This window comes from Sphaerodactylus townsendi, linkage group LG03 (genome assembly GCF_021028975.2).
Source record: "Sphaerodactylus townsendi isolate TG3544 linkage group LG03, MPM_Stown_v2.3, whole genome shotgun sequence".
Lineage (NCBI taxonomy): Eukaryota > Metazoa > Chordata > Lepidosauria > Squamata > Sphaerodactylidae > Sphaerodactylus > Sphaerodactylus townsendi.
This window is the reverse complement of record NC_059427.1, coordinates 67,292,990-67,313,156: the sequence shown is the minus strand read 5'-3', so window position 1 is coordinate 67,313,156 and position 20,167 is coordinate 67,292,990. Positions and strand designations below refer to the sequence as shown.

Below are 20,167 nucleotides of genomic sequence, written 5' to 3'. Positions count from 1 at the left end.
ATAGTGAAAATGCCCTGAACTGAATGGCTCCAGGCTAGCCTGATCTCGTCAGAACCCAGAAACTAAGCAGGGTAGCCTGGGTAGTATTTGGAGGGGTAATCTCCAAGGAATACCTGGGTCATGAGGGTAGAAGCAGACAATGGAAACCCTATGGAGTGGACATAAGTCAGCTGTGCTGACAGCATACATAAAAAATTGAAAAGATGCTTTGATTAAGGGATAACATTGTCAAACAATACAGTGTTTTGTAATAGGGTATACCTTACTGTTCTGAGTAACTGAACTAGGCAAAATCTGTAGAGACAAGGAGAGAAACTTCATAGCAGAAAATTAGTGTCCTAAAGTGTAAAAAGTCCTCTGCAATAACAAGGGAAGGGAATAATTAACAACTGTATTATATATTTAATGTTTTTGCACAAGGACGTATCCATTGTGGAAGGGATAAAATGGCGTAAAGTAAGGATGTAATATGGCATTTTTGCCTCCAGTGAGTAGTCTGGAATGTTTTACTGTATCCCGCGTACAGTTGCACATTAAAAAAAACCCTCAAGAGAGTTTCTTGCTCAGGGACTACCAATTAACATGCAGATAGCGAGTTGCCAACGTTTCCTTCTTATTCTGGCTCACGCCTCTCAGAGTGACATTCATTAATTAAGCAGAACGACAGCAATAGCTTAACCCGCTTGACTTGAATGCAAAAGGGAAAGAGCCACGGGCGCCCTTCGGTTTTTCCACACGCGCCATTAGGAGGACCGTGAAGCGGTGGCGGCAAAGCGGGCAATAGAAGGCCAAGGGCACCGGCGGGAGGTCTCGCTCCTCTGGGCCAGCAGCGCTTCCTCCCCCGCCCTCTTGACGGCAGCAGGAGAGGAATGTTCCGCCCGCCCGCCGGAGCCATTAAGCGCGGAGGCGCGTCGCTCGCTCGCGGCGGGGACGCGGGTTGATGACGTATTGGGCGCGCTCGGCGCGGCCACTGGGCAGAGCCGCCTTCGTTCGCTCCCTTTTGTCCAAGATGGCAGCTGCCGCCGGAGGCGCCTCCTGAGCCGCGGGCCCCGGAGCCATGAAGCGGGGGAGCGAGCGGGAGTCCAGCCCGGCCGGGTCGGGGGCAACGCGAAGCGCCTCCTCCGCCAAGAGGCCTCGGGAGCGCGAGCGCGAGAGCAGCACCGGTGGCGGGAGCAGCAGCGGAAGCCGGCGGGGCCCGCACCGGAGCTCGACCGCCTCCACCTCATCGCGCAGCAACCGGGACAAGTCCGCGCCGGCCGGCTCCGGCTCACGCAGCCACCGCGGGGAGGAGCGGCCCGGAGGCGGCGGCGATTCCAACCACCGCGTAGCCTCGTCCAGCGCCCGGAGCGGCAGCAGCAGCCAGGCCGCCGTGGCTGCGCCCCCGCCGTCCTCCTCGTCTTCGCGGGCCCTGGGGGTGGTCAAGGCCAAAGTGCCGCCGGCGGCGGTGGTAACCCCCTCCTTACTGCTGGGCGGACCCCCGCCGGTTGCCGCGCCGTCCTTGCTCTTGGCGCCCGCGCTGGGTTTGGCAGCTGGGGTGGGGCTGGCAGGAGAACCCCCCGGTTCCAGCGAGTACAAGACCCTCCTGGTGAGCGGCCTGAGCCTAGCTCTGCCTGATCAACTGCTGGAGGACGGGCTCTTCCGCCAATTCCAGAGGTTTGCCAGCGGTGGGGCCAGTGACATTAGCGTCAAACTCTCCCATACTCCTGATCTCGGCCGTGTCGCTTATGTCAACTTCAGGCACCCAGCAGATGCCCGAGATGCCCGGCGGCATGCCAGAGCACGACAGCTTCTCCTCTACGATCGCCCCCTGAAGGTGGAGCCTGTGTATCTTCGAGGGGGACGACGAAGTCGCACACCCCCACCCACCCCATCCCCTGAACCGTTGGCATTTCTGCCCCCCATCCATGGTGTTTATCCATATAAACAGCGATCTCTTTCCCCTGTTGCTAACCCTTTGCTTAGGGAGCCTAGACCACGACATGCTCAAGCTGCCGCTGCAGCCTTTGCCTTGGAGGCAGTTGCTCTGGGACTCTCTCGGGAGCGGGAGAGGGTGTTGGATTACTACGGGCTGTATGATGAACGTGGCCGCCCCTATGGCTACCCCATAGTGGCTGAGGAGGATCTCATGCCAGAGGATGATCAGAGAGCCACCCGGAATCTCTTCATTGGTAATCTTGACCACAATGTTTCTGAAGCGGAACTGAGACGAGCTTTTGAAAAATATGGCATGATTGAGGAAGTGGTGATCAAGCGTCCTGCACGGGGTCAAGGTGGAGCCTATGCTTTCCTCAAGTTCCAGAACTTGGACATGGCACATCGGGCCAAGGTTGCCATGTCTGGCCGGGTTGTTGGTAGGAACCCTATCAAAATTGGCTATGGGAAAGTTAACCCCACTACCCGACTCTGGGTAGGTGGCCTTGGTCCTAGTACTTCCCTCGCTGCCCTTGCCCGGGAATTTGACCGCTTTGGTAGCATTAGGACTATTGACTATGTGAAGGGGGACAGTTTTGCCTATATTCAATATGAGAGTTTGGATGCTGCCCAGGCTGCTTGTGCACAGATGAGGGGTTTCCCTTTGGGTGGGCCAGACAGAAGGCTTCGAGTGGATTTTGCCAAAGCTGAGGAAGCACGATATCCTCAGCAGTACCAGCCTGCCCCACTGCCTGTACACTATGAATTGCTTCCTGAAGGGTACAGCAGACACAGGAGTCTAGAGCAAGACTTACGGGTGAGAGATAGGACTCCTCCTCACCTCCTCTACTCAGATCGGGAAAGGAGCTTTTTAGAGGCAGATTGGGCCAGCCCTGTGAAAAATGCTGAGCGCAGAAATAATTTAGAGACATATAGCCGGTCAGCACGCAGCCGGAGTGGAGAACGTTGGGGTAGTGATAGTGACCGTAGCGTGCTCAAGCCCTGGGAGGAAAGGCGTAAGCGCCGTAGCCTTTCCAATGACCGTGGGAGGACTTCCCATTCACCTTATGAAGACAGAGGCAGGACAAAGGCTGGTGGGCCAACTTCAGATCGCAGCCCAGACAGGGTTCGAAAAGAAAACCACACCACAGAGTCTGCTGCGGAGAAAGAACAGAACAATTCTCTTCAGAACAACCAGCATGCATCAGAGGAGAAACCTCACCGTGAAACATCTGATCCTCCTCAGCCTAAAAAAAGGGACAGCGAACGCAATCATCGAACTGGTGAGTCTGAATCAAAGACTCATGAGGAGTCAAAATCTGAAACAAAAAAATTAAAAAGCTTGTCAGATTATGCCCATACACTGCAGCTTGCCTGGAATGGGCTACTTGTCCTGAAAAACAGCTGCTTCCCTACATCTATGCACATCCTTGAAGGGGACCTGGGAGTCATCAATGGACTTCTGAAAGACCACTTGTCTGGTGGAAAGCTAACACAGCTCAAGATTGCCCAGAGACTTCGGCTTGACCAGCCCAAGCTGGATGAAGTGACTCGTCGTATCAAGCAAGGAAGCCCTAATGGTTATGCTGTACTGCTGGCTACCCAGGCTGCCCAAGGAGGGGCAGGAGCCGAAGGGACCTTCTCTGCGGTGGAGCCTGGCTTGCAAAGACGGCTTCTCAGGAATCTGGTCTCTTACTTGAAACAGAAACAGGCTGCTGGGGTGATCAGCCTTCCTGTGGGAGGGACAAAGGGCAAAGACAGCACTGGCATGCTTTATGCTTTCCCTCCTTGTGAATTCTCTCAGCAGTACCTTCAGTCTGCACTAAGAACATTGGGAAAGTTAGAAGAAGAACATATGGTGATAGTGATAGTCAAAGACACTGCCTAGCATTTACTCTCTCTCTAATTCCATGTTTTCTTTGTCTCTCACCCTGCCTGGTTGCTTTTAAGGCCAATTATTTTGAGTGGGGCCCAAAAAGACCCCCAAGAAAATTCAATTTTGTTAGTTTCTAATTCATTTTAATACCATTTTAATGAATCCCGTTTTGTTTTTAATACGTGACACTGTCTGCTGTGCTCTTATTTTTTAAGTGTATGGGAAGTTGTCAGTAAAGCCTTGTTCACTGATGGATTTTTAACTTTGTTCAGTGTCCTGGTTTCTGTGGTCTGGCTTTGGCTGGTTCTGTGTTCCAGTAAGATACAAGTGAATGTTTCAGCCTATTTTGAGTTCATTACAACCCTTCCTTCTTCTGTTGTTTGATATTATTATACTGGTTTGTGCTCTTTTGATTACTTTGATAGTTGAAGCTATGTTGCTTTCTTCCTCATTGGTTAGTTAACTACCCATCTATCCTTTTCTGGACCAACTTTTTGTTGGTGGAGTTTTTGAAGTCTTTATAACCAAAGAGCAGAATAGTGAAGCTCAGTCAAAGCCCCCAACAAATCTTGGTGCAATAAAAGAGGGCAGGTACCCACCCCGCAGTAGTGTTCATTTTTGGGTTGATTGTAATATTGCAAATTCAAAGCTGTTTTTTTACATCCTATTCAGTAATAATGTAGGCTTCTCAGACAGATAACCAGGGTCTTGAGTGGGACCAGATAGCAAATTTAAATGATTCTGTTTATCAATTCCTTTAAAATAAATAGGAAAAATGCTTTTTGGATACATGTACACTAAACTATAGTAAGATTTTTAAGTAGTTTCTCGCCATAGTTATGCATAATAGGTTAGACAAGTAGATGTAGGAATCTGCTAAAAGGAGAGGCACTCATATACCACTTATTCTTCCTGACCCCCTTGGTTGGGATGACCACAAGCTAATGCATGACCCTCCTTCATGAAGTCCACCTCACAATCTGTCATTTCTTTTGATTAGCCTGCCCTCCTAGATACTTGTTGCACAGGGAATTGTCTAAGGTACCAAAAAAGGTCATTTTTGTGTACACCAGGAAACCAGCACAGGTTTGTAACTCAAGTACTTGAGGGTTGCATGTTAAAATATACATGGGGTTTTCCTGTGTACGAGAAGTATCTTTTGTGAATTATTGTGGATTGCAGAGAGATTTCACCTGCTATAAGAAGGGATGGGTATAGTAAACAAGCCACATTCTGCACTACAGACCACACTATCACTTGTGTCTAAATTATGCAATTAATAAATTATCTAAGCTTCCATGATTGTCTTAAGAATTTGAAACTTCTTATAAAAAGGGACTAAGAAAAATTGGATAGCTGGATACTACAGAGCCACAAAACTAGTCAGAGTATTAAAGTCCACAGGTCTGGTGTCTGAGATTTCCGCACACATATTCACCAGGTTCTCCCTACAATAATTTAGATTAATAGTATAATTCAAAAAAACTTTGACTTATAATTCCAATTATAATTAAAAAACAGGATTTCAAGATAACAAATTCTCATATTTATGGAAGAAAACTATACATAATATTCATTAAAACGAGTCAATTGGTGCTGTGTAGACCAACAAGAGATCATGATTCAGAGTGCAATTCATCAGACTGTCTTACAAAAATTTATCCTGGCATGAATTGGGTTAGTCATTAAGGTGCTGCTGGACTCCTGTTTTATTTACTGCTACAGATTTACCCTACTAATCTTGAGTTATTATTCTCACTGTTAGTAAATTGCTATTCTGAAGAGGGAATGTTGAAACAGTGTTTAAACCATTGTTTATGCACCTGTCTAACATGCTTGATCCACAGGTGTAGCACCTTTGGCTGGAACCCCTTAGCCCTGGCTCCACTTTTAACTGTGTTAGGGTTGGTTTTATGTGCTTATTGCAAGACCCTGAAGCAAATCCAAATGGGACACTGCCACACTTCATATTTTCAGCCAAAATCCATGTCAAAAGAAGCTATAATAAACTACAGATTCCAATGAGGGCATTGTCTAAAGTTATTAAAACAATTGTTTATATTCTGTTAGATAACGGGACAGCTGGAGTCTCATTGTACCATAAGAAGCCCTTCACTCTGCCGAAAGAGAGGCCTGGTGTATGACCTTGGGGAATTCCAGGTTGTGGCTTCCCCTTTTCCCACCCACTTTAAATAGTTTTAAAATGTATTTATATTTGTTCGGTTGCTTTTCAAAGAAGATCTGAAGGGACAGGAATGCTAAAAAATAATACACATAATGTTTTGACAGGACGGGTTTTTTTAGATTTCTAGCCCCTTCTGAAGAGAAACTAAGTCAAGCAACAACAGTTTATCCACCTTAAAAATGTCATTGCAACTAACTTTTAAAGTACTTGCTTTTCCCTGTTTCTGAAGTAAATATCAGATCACGCTTATTTACAGCTACTTCTGTCTATGTAAAACAGGAAAACCTGGAGCACAAAATTAAACTTGTTACTGCATGAGTGTGCTAATTTGTGTGTAATCCTGAATCTCAAATCTAGGAACCACAGGTGCAGTAGAAGGTAGAGCAGTGGTGTAGTTTTATCCATACCAACTCAGTAAAGCACTTATAAAAGCACTTTAATCCAGAAGTACTGAGAATCCCATTTGAACAGATACATTTACCACATGAGATCCATCATCTTTCCAGTGGCCAGAACTATAAGTGACTCACTGGTTAGTTATAAACTAAGGCCTAGGTGTCTAAAACTCAGCACTCTCAATAAGAATTTTGGCCTAAGTGTGTGAGTGGGGAGGGGGGGGGCTAATGAGACGTAGGCAAAATGCAAGGAGGACACGAGTAGATGGGCACTTTACCTAACCTCCCAGCCCACAGAGGCAGGCAGTGCAAACCACCTCCAAACATCTCATCTTGAAAACCCTGGGGGAACGCCCTAAATCAGGTGTGACTTGAGGGCACTTTACACACACACTTAACCTTGCAGTGTGAACAGGCTGTCAGTATTTCAGCATCCCCCATGCTGGTATCTAGAGCTCGTAGCATCAGCATCCACCTTTTTGATTTAAGTATTAACTTAATATTATTGACATCTAGAATGTTAAACTCTGCAAGATAGCCTCAGCAGGAGGTGGGGAGAAATTGACCAGCATCTAGACTCTGCCTGGTAAACATGCCATTTATTTATAGTGGATAGCAGCCCAGATAGCAGTAGGTATGCTTGGAACATTTCAGTGATACTAGAGGTAGAATGGTCACAACCTGTCACCTCTAAAAGACTATCAGAAATTCCTCTGGTTTGAAGGCAAAAGTGATTACATAGCAGAAGCTCGCACCTTCTCCAATTCCACAGAAACGTCATTCAATAACAAAATTCAGACTCTGGGCCACTTAAGAAATCAATTGCTAAGTGTATTCAATAGAAAGAAGCCACAAATCTGTCCTCCTCAAAATTCTGTTCTAAAAAGTGTAATGACTAAATGTGAGATGTGAAGTCCCCTTCAAATCACACCTCAGCCACCACCTATGAAAATGCTTGACATGCCCCATTATTTCATAGCCCCCACCCATTTTCTATTCTGGGGGGATAATATAGGTCTGAGAGTGACTAAGTTAAAGTATATGAAGCACCAGGAACATTATAGAAAGGCTACTTGCTACATACAAGATTACTCTTTTAGAAATGTTCCTGTGACCCAAGTCATCCTTAAACTATTAGGGTTTTCAGCATGCCAATTTCACAAATCATGTTAATTCACTTCTTCAGTTCTTACCTCTATCAAATGACAACTGTCCTGTCTCTCAGAAAGCAATGGAGATATTCACATTTCATTTATTTTAAACAGAAGGAGCACCCCTACCACCAGTACCTGGGGAATAATTCAGTATATCTGTATACTCTCATGTCTGTGTGGCCATTTAAATGCCCTTGACCATCAATTTCAGTATTAGAAGGAACAAGTTTATCCTTGAAAGGGAGTAACGGGGTTCATTTTGAAGTCTGGGGTATCTAATGCGCTAATCCTGAAAGCGATTTGGAGCTCCAACGGATCATCCCCCTTTTCTAAATGGAGGTTTTATTGCCCGCAGTACTCTTTGGGTACAAAAGGGCAATGAGCATATCATAAATACTTAGTTGTTTGATGAAAACCAAAAAAATGCAATACACTTCTAAATACAGTGTATTTAGAATACACTAAATACAGTGTAAACAGAAACCCTTTGCTTATCTGTGCATTTCACTGCCATCCCTCACAGAGAGGCACTCAACTGCGAACAAACTGGTGCCAAATCCTAAAGGGATTTATAACAGAAAAGAATGATTCACTACAATGGGAAGTGCCCTAGTTAAGAGTGGATAATATCAGGGCAGGCTACCAGTTCACTGAGCACTGGTTACATCACATGCAAAGTCCTTAAAACTCGCAGTACTGAACATTGCTATGTGCATTCTTCAGAAGACCACTGCAGCTGTACAATAAGCAGCAGCCTTCAGAAAAAAGAGAGTGATAGTATTTCCATAACTCATCATCTGAACAAGAATAGGGACCCCTCTTTCCCTTTCCAGGACGCCTCTGTCAGTCGCAAGAAAGTTAGACAGCATAAGCACAGCCTGGAAGAACTCAGAACTACCTTCATGTGGTCTCACTGAACTTGATCCTCCTGAGAAAAGCCGACAGCACCTGTGTGAACAGTACCAGAAAAACATCCTCTAGGAACACCTAATGTTCCTAGAGGAGAGCAGCAGTGGCGTAGTGGTTAAGAGCAGGTGCATTCTAATCTGGAGGAACGGGGTTTGATTCCCCGCTCTGCTGCTTGAGCTGTGGAGGCTTATCTGGGGAATTCAGATTAGCCAGTGCACTCCCACACACGCCAGCTGGGTGACCTTGGGCTAGTCACAGCTTTCCGGAGCTCTCAGAGCCCCTCTTACAGAGGGTTTGTTGTGAGGGGGGAAGGGCAAGGAGATTGTAAGCCCCTTTGAGTCTCCTACGGGAGAGAAAGGGAGGATATAAATCCAAACTACTACTACTACTACTACTACTCTTCCTCCTCTTCTTCTTCTTCTTCTTATGCTGCCAGTTATCTTCATGTGATGCAGGCATAGATCCTGAATGAATAATCCTACTTTTGTATCTCAATCCACAGCAAAGCAGTACACATGAGCTAGGGATACATAGTAGCTGTAAATTATAAACAGGCAGGGCTTGCATTTTATTTATTTTTTAATAAATACAATTTACATTAAAGAAAAAGGCCTTCAGTTTATAGTTTGCACACAGGGGGCAGAAGGAAAGGGGGGTAGATTTAAAATTTCAATCACAAAAACGGGTCATTTGGTGTGAGGAGGAGCTTACAGACCAGAGGCCTTTGTCTCCAGCAATGGCAGGTTCTGAACAAGACAAAACCAGATCTCCAGTCATTTGCTATGGCCAATGCAGCAGGAATTCTCCTTGGGCTTTTGAAAGGACAATATAGGCATCTGACAAAAAAAAATGAACATCTTCACAACAGGTGGCAACACCTCCATTACAAAATTATACTTAAAATAAAAATATCACTCATCCACAATTTTACAAACCATGATTCAACTGCTCCCCTCCCCACCCTTTTCAATAAAAATGCCATTTAATTTTTAAACTTTTCTTCTCCCCCCAAAAACTCACCATTGTGACTAGGTATTAGAAAGATACACGCACACCTTCTTTATAACACCTGCCTGGTTTGTAGTATTTTTTTCAATCTTTTTTTTTTGTTTCATATAAAACTATTTCTGTTCTTTAGGAAAGAACTTTATACAAAGAAAATATATTGTGAAATATCTTCAGAGATCTCCATGGAAAGAAGAGTCATGTCTCAGCCTAAAAACCAAAAAGAAGGCAGAGAAAATAAAGCCCAATCCACTGGTCTCCGTCAGGAGGCTCTGGATGTCCCAGGAACCTGCATCCATCCACTGCAAGAACTGAAGGGCTGGCGTTCTTTAGGTGTTCTCCCAAGAGTGACAATCTGAGAGGGGGCTCAATATCATCTCCTGATTTGGTCTGCTTGCTTCTGAGAAGGGAGGTTTCCTGTCGCCAGCATCCTGTGGGTGGCTGCTCCTCACTCGTTCAAAGACAAGATTATGTCATCTTCCAAATCTGAATTATCTGAGCTGTCAGCTGGAAAGGGAACAAACTGGTTATTTGTTTGGACAATGCAAAGATCCAAACATCAAGAGATGGCAAGCAAGGCAACCTGTTTCAAATCAAATATGGAACACTGTAACCACAGTAGCCCTAGACAGAAACATAGCCCTCCGTTGGATCAGTATTTCACCTAGAAACCCAGCTGTCAGGAGGTAACTGGATGACAAAGCCCATTTTGGAAAGAAAGTGGTCAAACTGGGCTCTTCAGCCACAAGCCAGGTGCCATTTTCCAGTGAAAACAGACCACTTATCACAAGTGAGATGTCCCTGTCATTTCCTGAAAACTCACCAGGAAAAAACCACTAGAGCAGCTCTGAAATCCTCTTACTGAAAAGGTAACAATAAATTGACACTGAACAGAGTGAGATTGCAGGCGTCAGGATCACAAGATCATGCCCTAAACTGAAGCATGTGTTGAGCATTAACTTAGGAAAGTAAGCACAGGAGTCATTTGCAGCCTTTGTGGTGTACTGGTTACAGCAGCACATTTCAAGCACAGAAAAATGGGAGGGGGGGGAGTTAGTTGAACTCTTAAGTAGCCATCTATCTTTTTAATAACTATTTATCAAATGTTATTGGTTAGAATGTGGTAGGTGTTTTATAGTTTTAATGCTGAACACCGTATTTATTGTTTTATTGTGTTTCACCTGTTGTTACCCGCCCTGAGCCCTTTGGGAAAGGGCGGGACAGAAATGTGAAAAAATAAGTAAATAAAAATAAATAAACCTCAGTAAACCTGGAATCTTATTTAACAACACTTGATGACCTGAGTCAAGCAGCATGAGTGGAAAGGGACTGTGACTACCAAAATTGTGGGTCCCCAGATGCAGCCCCCACTATTGCCAGGAATGCCTTTCACTAGTGAAAAACAAGGCTGGAATGAACCTTTCTGCACCAGGTCATCATGAAAACAAAACTGGGTGGGGTGGGGTGGCCCTACATATGCCACAGTAAGCTTTTCCGTATACGTGCAGGATTAAAATATGTTAGATGAACAGATCTGTACTGTGTTTTGGCTAACCACTCTCTCCAGCAAATTATTACCATGAGAAGTAGATCAGGCATGCTAGTTGCCAGTTACTATTGACCATTCTGTTACTCAATCACTGCATAACCTATGCAAATACAGATGGCTGCCTAGTTCTATTACGGATTATAAACAAACCTTTGGATTACTTTGAATACCAAAATGGAAGTTTAAAAGGCTCACGAGATCAGGGTTTTGGGCTGAAATGCTGCCCACGTAGGAATTTATTTTGCTGAAATATCTAGGGGTTCTACATGTTTCTGGCCTGACTCTCATGCTTTTAATGACACCTTTTCAATGAACAGGAGATTAGTGGCATCAGCACAGGTACAAGAGGCCAAAACAGAGACTAGAGTATAAGATCTAGTATATCATTCCTTAAGGACCCTTCTCCATCTTGTGGCTTAACAGTAAAGCTGACAGCAAAGGATGACAATCATGTTTTCATTATAACATTTATGGCAGTCTGTCCCTCAAATAGCATCTGCTGTCCTAGTGAACTGATCAGTACCTTGCTAAGAACAAGAGTCATCACAGCTGAAGAGAGATGGAAGAGAATGATAACCATTTCCTTTATGTCATGTCCTATACTGTTCCTATTGCATTCTTTTCAATTTTGTAACATGTCTTGAGTCTCAGAGAAGATAACAGATATAAATAAAGTGAATACAAGCCATACAGTCTACTTCTGAGTCATGCATGCCCAGGACCCTCAATGCAAAGCTCAGAAATAAGTCAGCAACTGCTCATCAATAATCAGGCAATCCTTTCTAAGAATTTTCATTTTTTTCAGTGGGATCATTAGTGACATGAAAGTAGGCACTTACATGAAGATGACAGAAAAATACATTATTTTCAGAATCTCAACAAAAGGATCAGGGCCACCCTATACTCAGGCAAGTGACTTGTGTGCATACATACTAGAGATTTTTCCCCAGACTGTCTGCAAAGAGAAATAAAGCTAATGTTCAGAAAAGTCAAGATTTTTTTTTCAGAAGTTTGACGGTGCAAAAATGGACTACAATGAACAAGAGGAAAAGGTCTTAGTTTTGAGGCACAGTGACGTTGAGGTGGGAGGGGAGAAACAGATTTACACGTTACTCACCACTCAGTCAAGGAAAGAAAATGAGTGTTTTTGAAGATATCCCTTTTAACAGTGAGACAGGCTTTTAAAGTCCTGACGAAACGAAGGACGTGTACTACATTTGCATAGCAATTGCAAACCAAAGGCCAAATTTAGGGCAACACCACATGATACACACCAAACATGATGGCCTCAAGTATGAAAGCAAATTAAATGTCTTACTGGTACTATCTGTCTCAGAGGGGGTCAAAGCAGAAGCAGCAGTCACTTTCATATTGAAGCTCTGAATTAGCTCACACCATCTTACCCTGGATGAACACGTTTCAATACAGGCTGCATGCATTTTCTTCCTGTGACTCAACATTACTTTGCTACAGGCACCGCTTCCTTCAATTTGGCGCAAGTTAAAACAATGGCAGACTTGTAATGTGGATCCCAGCTCCCTTGTGCAACGTGAGGTGCTGCTTGTCCTCTGGCACTCCCTTGCAAGCACATACACTAGAATGCCTCTGTCTCTCTCCTGCTCTTTTCCCAAACAACAGCCCTAGCTTTAGGTAACTTTTATAGATGTGTTTATCATCCATGTGGCCCGCACTTGAAGATCCAGTCACATCCCTGTAGAATTCAGGTGTTCAGTTCACTCAATCAATGATTTCCCATCTCTTCCAATGAATTACACCATACAGGTTTGTGCTGATGGATGCTTGAGAGAGTCCTTAGTCAACATGTAGCAAACTACTGGACAAAGCAATAAATATGTAAGAGCAATAAATATGTAAGAGCAATAAATATGTAAGGATGGCAATTCTGCCTGGTTCTCTCCAAGCCAGCTGGCCTTGACGGAATGCCTCCAGCCGGGCGACGGGCCAGATTCGGCAGCAACAACCTTGGTGGACGGCTTATCTTGCTGTCCAGGATGAGCATTCCGTTCTCATGAGATGGGCCCGGATGGCCCAGGGAGGGGGGAGGACTCGGGTACGTTATAACCTGTAGTTTGGGCGGGAGGTCTCATTCCTGTCATATCGTGTGTGTGTGCTTTCTAAGATGTCTGAATAAACGGACTTATATTCAAAAGCCTTTTATTTCTGCTCTTTGGAATTCCTTACATTATGACAGGAAACACATTTTAACCTTTACTGTTACATCGAAGTGGATCTCTGGTGTTCCGACATGCAGAGATTGAGTACTCTTGACCATGTGGAAGGCACGATAGCCCCCATAGAGGGTTTCGAGCCTTCCCTTCCAGATTCCGAGGATCTAGGAGATGGAGATGGGCCGATTTCTCTGGTGACTCTCTCCAGACCTAGAGACAGTACAAGTTTGCCCTTGTTTCATTGGGATGAACAAGGTGGGTCCGATTACGTGGAGATGCACGAAACGTTTGGTGCATTATCCATGGATCGGGCTCCTGTCGATCGGTTCGTTTCCCTCCGACAACGAGTGGATTACAAACCCCAAATGCAACCAGTCCCTGAGGAACTGGGACTGACAACCATCCATGCTGACACCCAGGAATCCATGGAACGATTCCTAGACAAGTACTTTGATGATATTCCCAAGGAGCAGCAGTGGCACAGCACCGGGGCGCGTCCCAAAACTACGGCTGAGGCTGGAACAATGACGCGCGTCGGATCGATGATCGGTAGAGGGTTCCACACTAAAACCCCGGCTCCGGAGCCGGGGCAAGTGAACGGATGGAAGAGCTCCGTGGAGTGGTCGGAGGAATCGAAAAAAGTCCGTCTGAGGTGGAACTTAATCCCGACCCTGACCCGTTCCCACTGCCCTCGAAGGAAAGTTGGGACGATGAAGTGGCCCTGCTGCGTGAAGCCAAACTCGCCTGGGAGCGCGAGCGAACTCTGGGAAGAGGAGCGCGAAACTCTGCAATGAGACCGTGAGAAGCAACGCGCAGAAATCCAAATGGAGTTGGATCGCGAAAGAGAAGCGTTGCGTCGACAGTTCCAGCAGAATCTGACAATCCATGACAAAGTACTGGATCAATCGAAAATGGATTTACAACGCCAGCGAGAAGGCATCAGGGCTATCCAAACACGGCATGAACTGACTACAGCAATACAACGAGATGAACGAGCCAAATTGGATCGTGAAAGGGCGGCCTTGCATGCGCACCAGGACGCCCTAACACGCAAAGAAAGAGAATTGGCCGACCTGGAACAGGATTTGCGAAGACAGCGGGCTACACTGACGAGGGCTCCAGATAGAGTCTCCCGGGCACCTACAGCTCCTCTCCTCTCCGGAGGCACGGTAATTCGAGGTCCGATTCCAGCAGCTCCCCAACCCGGGGCGCCTCAGCCACTCCCGGTTCCGCCAGTCCCGCCACCTTACCCCTTGCAGCAACAACCTCAACACGCGCCTCGAGCTGTTGAAAGAGGATTTTACAGACCGCCCATCCCGGCTCGTTTTGATGGGACTGCATCGAAACTTCCCTACTTCATCCTACAACTCGATGCCCATATGCAAGAGTATGATGACCTATATCGTTCTGAACGTGAAAAAGTCCGAGACATTGGATCAGTGCTGGATGGCATAGCGGCTGAATGGTTCGTTACTCTCTACGAATTGCAGGCTGACGACACTTGCACAGTGGGGGGGTTCCTCCAGGCGTTACGTCTTCGTTTCCAAGTTCCTGATGCAGAAAACATTGCCATACGTACAGTAAAAACCATCCAGCAAGGTAACCGTTCTTTCGCTGAATATGCCCGGGAATTCCGTGCAGCGGCCAGTAAACTTCCTCCAGACTGGCCGGAACGCATGAAATGTGAGTACTTTTTCGAAGGCATGGACATCAAACTGCGAGAAACGGTTATCCTCATCCGGATTCCGCGGACAGTAGCTGAATGGATCGAACTGGGATCACAAGTCGCTGCTCGTCTTGCGCGCGCCCGCGCAGATGGCCGTCCACGCCCGAAACCAGCCGCAACACCAGCACCAAGTACTCGCAAGTCAACTCCTGCCGTCGCAACTGAAACCACGTCGGAACGTCGCCGCCGCTTGGGATTGTGCCTTTACTGCGGGGGCCCTGGCCACCTGGCTGCCAACTGCCCAAAGAAGCAAAAACCTCAACCTCCGACTACACGCACCGTGGCGGCCAAGCCTCCACGGAAATCAGGTCCACCGCCTCAGGGGTCGTCTAAAGCGACTATCGAGGAAGATTTCGAGGACGGAGAAGTAGCGCTCTGCCTGTCAGCAGCACCTGAAGACATTAACCCTACTCCGGATGCGGTGAGTGAAGGCAGTGCTCCCATTACCATTTTGACTGCGCTAGGCAACCCAAGTAAACATACGCGCATTCTGGCCTCCGCACTTGTGGACTCGGGCTGCTCCCACTGTCTCATGAGACCACAAGTGGCTGACGAACTCGGTTTAGACCGAGTTCCCTTGGTGAAACCCATTCCCTTCACCCAAATGGATGGTAGCCCTCTAGGTGGCGAAGGTCCGGCACGTTTTAAAACCCAGCCAGTATTTCTTCGTTGTGCCGACCATTGGGAAAAAATAAGTTTCATCCTTGCTCCTGTTGCTAAACACTCTATTGTGTTAGGCATGCCTTGGTTGCTCCTACACGAACCAACCATCATATGGAAAGAACGGATCCTCCAATTCACGGATCCTCCCTGTGGGGATCACATGAAGGGGGGGGAAACCCAACTCCCACTGAGAACGAGCTCATGAGTCCCAAAGCTTTAAATGTATTGTCTGCCTCTGGTCCTGCGGAAATCCCGCAGGCCTCTGGTCCTGCGGAAATCCCGCAGGCGTATCGAGACTTGTCCAGAGTGTTTCAAGAACAGGAGTGCGACCAATTGCCCCCCCATAGGGATACTGACTGTAAAATTTTACTGCAACCCGGAGCTCAGTTACCCAAAGGTAGAATCTATCGCATGAGTCCCACCGAAGAGAAGGAGCTCCGTGCTTTCTTAGATAAAAACCTGGCTCGTGGATTTATACGAAGAGCCACAAAACATACCCATGCCGCCCCTGTTCTATTTGTTAAAAAGAAGGACGGTTCGTTAAGACTTTGTACTGATTATCGCGGATTGAATGCTGTGTCTGTATCCAACAAATATCCTTTGCCCTTAATTAAAGACCTCTTGGATGCTTTGGGCAAAGGGCGGATCTTTACTAAATTGGACTTAAGAGAGGCTTATTACAGAGTCTGTATTGCGGAAGGCTATGAACACTTGACAGCTTTTAATACAAAGTTTGGACAATACGAATATTTAATAATGCCATTCGGATTAGCTGGAGCCCCAGGAGCTTTCATGGCTCTTATCAACGAAGTTTTACAAGATCTGTTATACAAAGGGGTGGTCGTATATTTAGATGATGTTTTAATTTATTCACAAAACATTGAGGAGCATGAGAAACTAGTACGAGAAGTCTTACAACGCCTACTAGATAACTCCCTCTTTGTTAAGTTGTCAAAATGTTGTTTCCATCGCTCCTCCATAGATTATCTGGGGTATCGGATCTCTCATGAGGGTTTGGAAATGGACCCAGCGAAAATAGCCGCCGTAATTGAATGGCCTGCCCCCACCAACAGGAAGGAACTACAATCCTTCCTAGGCTTTGCCAATTTCTATCGTGACTTTATTCCCCGATTTGCTGAGATCACCTTACCGCTCACAGATCTCCTACATACCAAAGGCAAAGACTTGCAGGCTTCTAAACCCGGAGCTCCCCTCCTCTGGTCTCAGGAATGCCAGTCAGCATTCCAGCAGCTAAAAACAGCTTTTACCACAGAGCCAATTTTAAGTCACCCAAACCCAGATCTTCCCTTCATCGTGCATGTGGATGCTTCGGATAAAGCGCTAGGCGCTGCCCTCTTGCAGAAAAATAAAGATAACAAATTGGTGCCGTGTGCTTACTTGTCCAAAAAGTTTTCTGGGGCTGAACTGAACTGGACTGTTGGGGATAAGTGAGACCGCTGCTATCAAAGTTGCTTTGAGTGTTTGGCTTATTGGCTGGAATGAGCGGCACCCTTTCCAAGTTTGGTCGGGACTGCCAAGAATCTAGAAGCTGTTCTGTCTACACCGGCCAAAATGTTCGCTAAACAATTACGCTGGGGTCATTTCTTCTCCAGGTTCTCTCTTCACAGTCCATTTCTTTCCTGGTAAGAGTAACAAACTATTGATGCGCTGTCTCGGCCCTCCCCGGGGAGGGGGGGAACACTTCGCTACGAGACATCCCACGCACCGCTCTTTTACTCCCTCCCAGCTGGGATTAGTTGTCACCCCATCACAAACAATAGCGGCTCCTCCCCCTCCAGCTATCTCTAACATCGCCTCCCCCCCCTTCCTCCAGGGGATTCAAGCGAGTATGGGCTCCGCGAGCTCTCGGCTGAGGACGGAGATTCACAACTACGCTTTGAAGGGTGGTGTTTGGAAACGGGGAGGGTGTTGGTACGCCCCTCCTCCTCTCCGGGAGGCAGGTTCTCGAAGTATGTCAGCGATGCCCCGCCAGGCTGGGCATTTCGGATTTTTGAAAACGCTTGCATCTGGCCCGCCGACAGTTCTGGTGGCGCTCCATGCGCAAAGACATTGAAACGTATATCGCTGGGTGTCCCATCTGTCAGGAAGCTAAGTCGTATACCGGGAAAGCCGCGATGGGTTATTGGGAAGCCCCTCCCTGCTGCATCTCGACCACCGGCAGGTCATTTCCATGGGATTTTGGCAACTGATTTGCCGGAAAGCCACGGGAACACGGTTTTAAGGGTGGTAGTGGATCTTTTTTCTAAACAAGCTTATTTTATTCCTTTTGCACCACCATCCCGGCCAGCAACCTAAATTGGCCCGGCTGTTTATCCAACATGTCTATCGCCTTCTACACTCCTCCCTCCTCGAGCAGGTGGTGTCCGACCATGGGTCCCCAATTCGTGTCTAAGTTTTGGAAGGCGCTCCTGGAGCTGTTGGGAACCACCTCAAGCGGTCGCCGCTCTCTACCACGCTCAAAGTGACGGCCAATCAGAACGGACTAACAGAGAACGTTAGGAACAGTATTTACGCTTGTTACACTAACCATCATCAGGACACCAGCGATTTACTCCCTTTTGCAGTATATGTGTATAACAATGCCATCTACAGCAGTACTCAAAAAGACCCCGCTCGAGATTACTTCTGGTCGGTCCTTTCCACTGTTGCCCCAGCTGCCTGTAGAGGTACCCGTAGCCGCCTGAATTCGAACAATGGATTTCTTTCTGCCAGTCGAGGGTTGGAAAACGGTGCAGTCTACCTTACAGCAGGCTCCAAGAATCACAAAAGGTTCAGGGCGGGACAAACGTCGCTTCAGACTTCCCTATGCGGGTTGGGGTATGGGTCTACTTGTCCACTAAAACTCCTTAGAGACGTGCACAAATATTCAAAACTTGGCAAGAAAATTTTGTGGGCCCTTTTCGGACATAAAGGTGATCAACGATGTTACTTGCTCGCTTAGAACTGCTCTAACTGGTTAAGTAACATTCACCCTGTCTTCCATTCCAGCTTACTCAAGGAGGCTCCCAAGTTTCAGATGCCTGGCACGACCCTCCGGAGCCACCCCCCGCCAGTTAAAATTGATGGCCACAAGCACTATGCGAAATAAGATGCTATTCATGGACTCCCCGTTTCTCCCTTGCAATCGTCTACAATATCTAGTTTCATGGGTTGGCTATCCACTCTGGCCATAATCAATGGGTGTATACAGAAAATATTGATGCCCCCTCCCTCATTTCTGCTTTCCACAAAGCCTTTCCTAATAAACCAGGGGGGGGGGCTTTCTTAGGGGAGGCAGAGTGTAAGGATGGCAATTCTGCCTGGTTCTCTCCCAGCCAGCTGGCCTTGACGAAATGCCTCCAGCCGGGCGACGGGCCAGTACCGACAGCTTAACGCAACCTTGGTGGGCCCGGCTTATCTTGCTGTCCATAGGGATGAGCATTCCCGTTCTCATGAGATGGGCCCGGATGGCCCAGGGAGGGGGGAGGACTCGGGTACGTTATAACCTGTAGTTTGGGCGGGAGGTCTCATTCCTGTCATATCGTGTGTGTGTGCTTTCTAAGATGTCTGAATAAACGGACTTATATTCAAAAGCCTTTTATTTCTGCTCTTTGGAATTCCTTACAATAATCCATAAACGCTGTCAAGCAAAATAATTTGGCTAGTGCATATCCACGGAGAACAGCATAGCTGTAAACCATTCCCACAGAAAATGCCTGGAAGCCTTTTCTTGTGTGATTTCCACTGAACCTCCCATTGGAGGATCATAGTTGATGGAGAAGAACTCCTTCTGAAACAAAAAAACCCCCCTTGATTCTTTTTTGATGTTCAGTAGTGTGGCATCTGGGTGCAACAAGCGCACTGATTTCTTTTCTTTTCAAAGGACCAGTTTCTTTTACACACACACATACACACACTTCCACCATGCTCAGTCAATGACTGTTCTGTCCAATCCCCCAACTCTGGCAAATATTTTCCTTCACTCCAAGGTTTTTCTTGGCGCTTTTCAGCACTTTTTACAGGTGACAGGTATTGGAAGAACAAACCAAACGGAATATCTTTTTGCAAGGCAGGGGTGAGAAGCAGTTCTAGGGGGTCCTTGTCTTTGTGAAAGATAACAGCAGCTGCCCAGAGCTTAGCTTTCCAAATAAACACAAAGACAGAAAGAATAAGAAAGAGGAGGCAGTTTTTATGTGTTGCAGTGTTGCAAACAGAAGCTGGCCAGAGCCTGCAGGGGTTCAACAAAACAGACATGCAATAAAATATTATAATTTCTGTTCCCCTTTCTTCCATCAACACTTTGTTTGGCTGCCAGGGCAAAGCCACTTTCAGGTGCAATCTGGAGCCCAGTAACGCACACAAATGAAGTACTACTACTACAGAGACTCCATTAAGGTGCAATGATTTTTTTAATTGGTTCTAAGCCACACATCCTGGTGGATCTGATAAAATACCTACCACCTTTAAGAACCCAGTGGGCTGACAGACAAGTATACAAGACAATCGCGGGAGGTTAGTGCTCCCTGGTTCAGGAGCCTGATTGCGGAGGAGCAGTGCCACACTACAACAAAACAAGAGAAGAGCACAGATGAGTCTGCTAGCAAG

General features: G+C 46.6%; 2 protein-coding genes across 2 annotated transcripts in view; one reads left to right on the top strand and one right to left on the bottom strand.

Moving 5' to 3' along the window:
* The first annotated feature begins 969 nt into the window (after positions 1-969).
* RBM15B (RNA binding motif protein 15B) lies at positions 970-5,813 on the top strand. The gene has a single exon (XM_048491914.1). The coding sequence runs from the start codon at positions 1,058-1,060 to the stop codon at positions 3,797-3,799; it is 2,742 nt and encodes a 913-aa protein (XP_048347871.1). The 5' UTR covers positions 970-1,057; the 3' UTR covers positions 3,800-5,813.
* Positions 5,814-8,991: 3,178 nt separating this feature from the next.
* The window catches only part of DCAF1 (DDB1 and CUL4 associated factor 1), a 51,263-nt gene continuing 40,087 nt past the window's right edge, over positions 8,992-20,167 (bottom strand). The window contains 1 exon segment of the mRNA XM_048491913.1: positions 8,992-9,942. Coding sequence (XP_048347870.1) covers positions 9,884-9,942 — 59 coding nt within the window. The 3' untranslated portion in view covers positions 8,992-9,883.

What these genes read in the sequence shown, in the direction of transcription:
- RBM15B (XM_048491914.1), top strand. Translation starts at nt 1,058, where the DNA reads ATGAAGCGGGGGAGCGAGCGGGAGTCCAGCCCGGCCGGGTCGGGGGCA.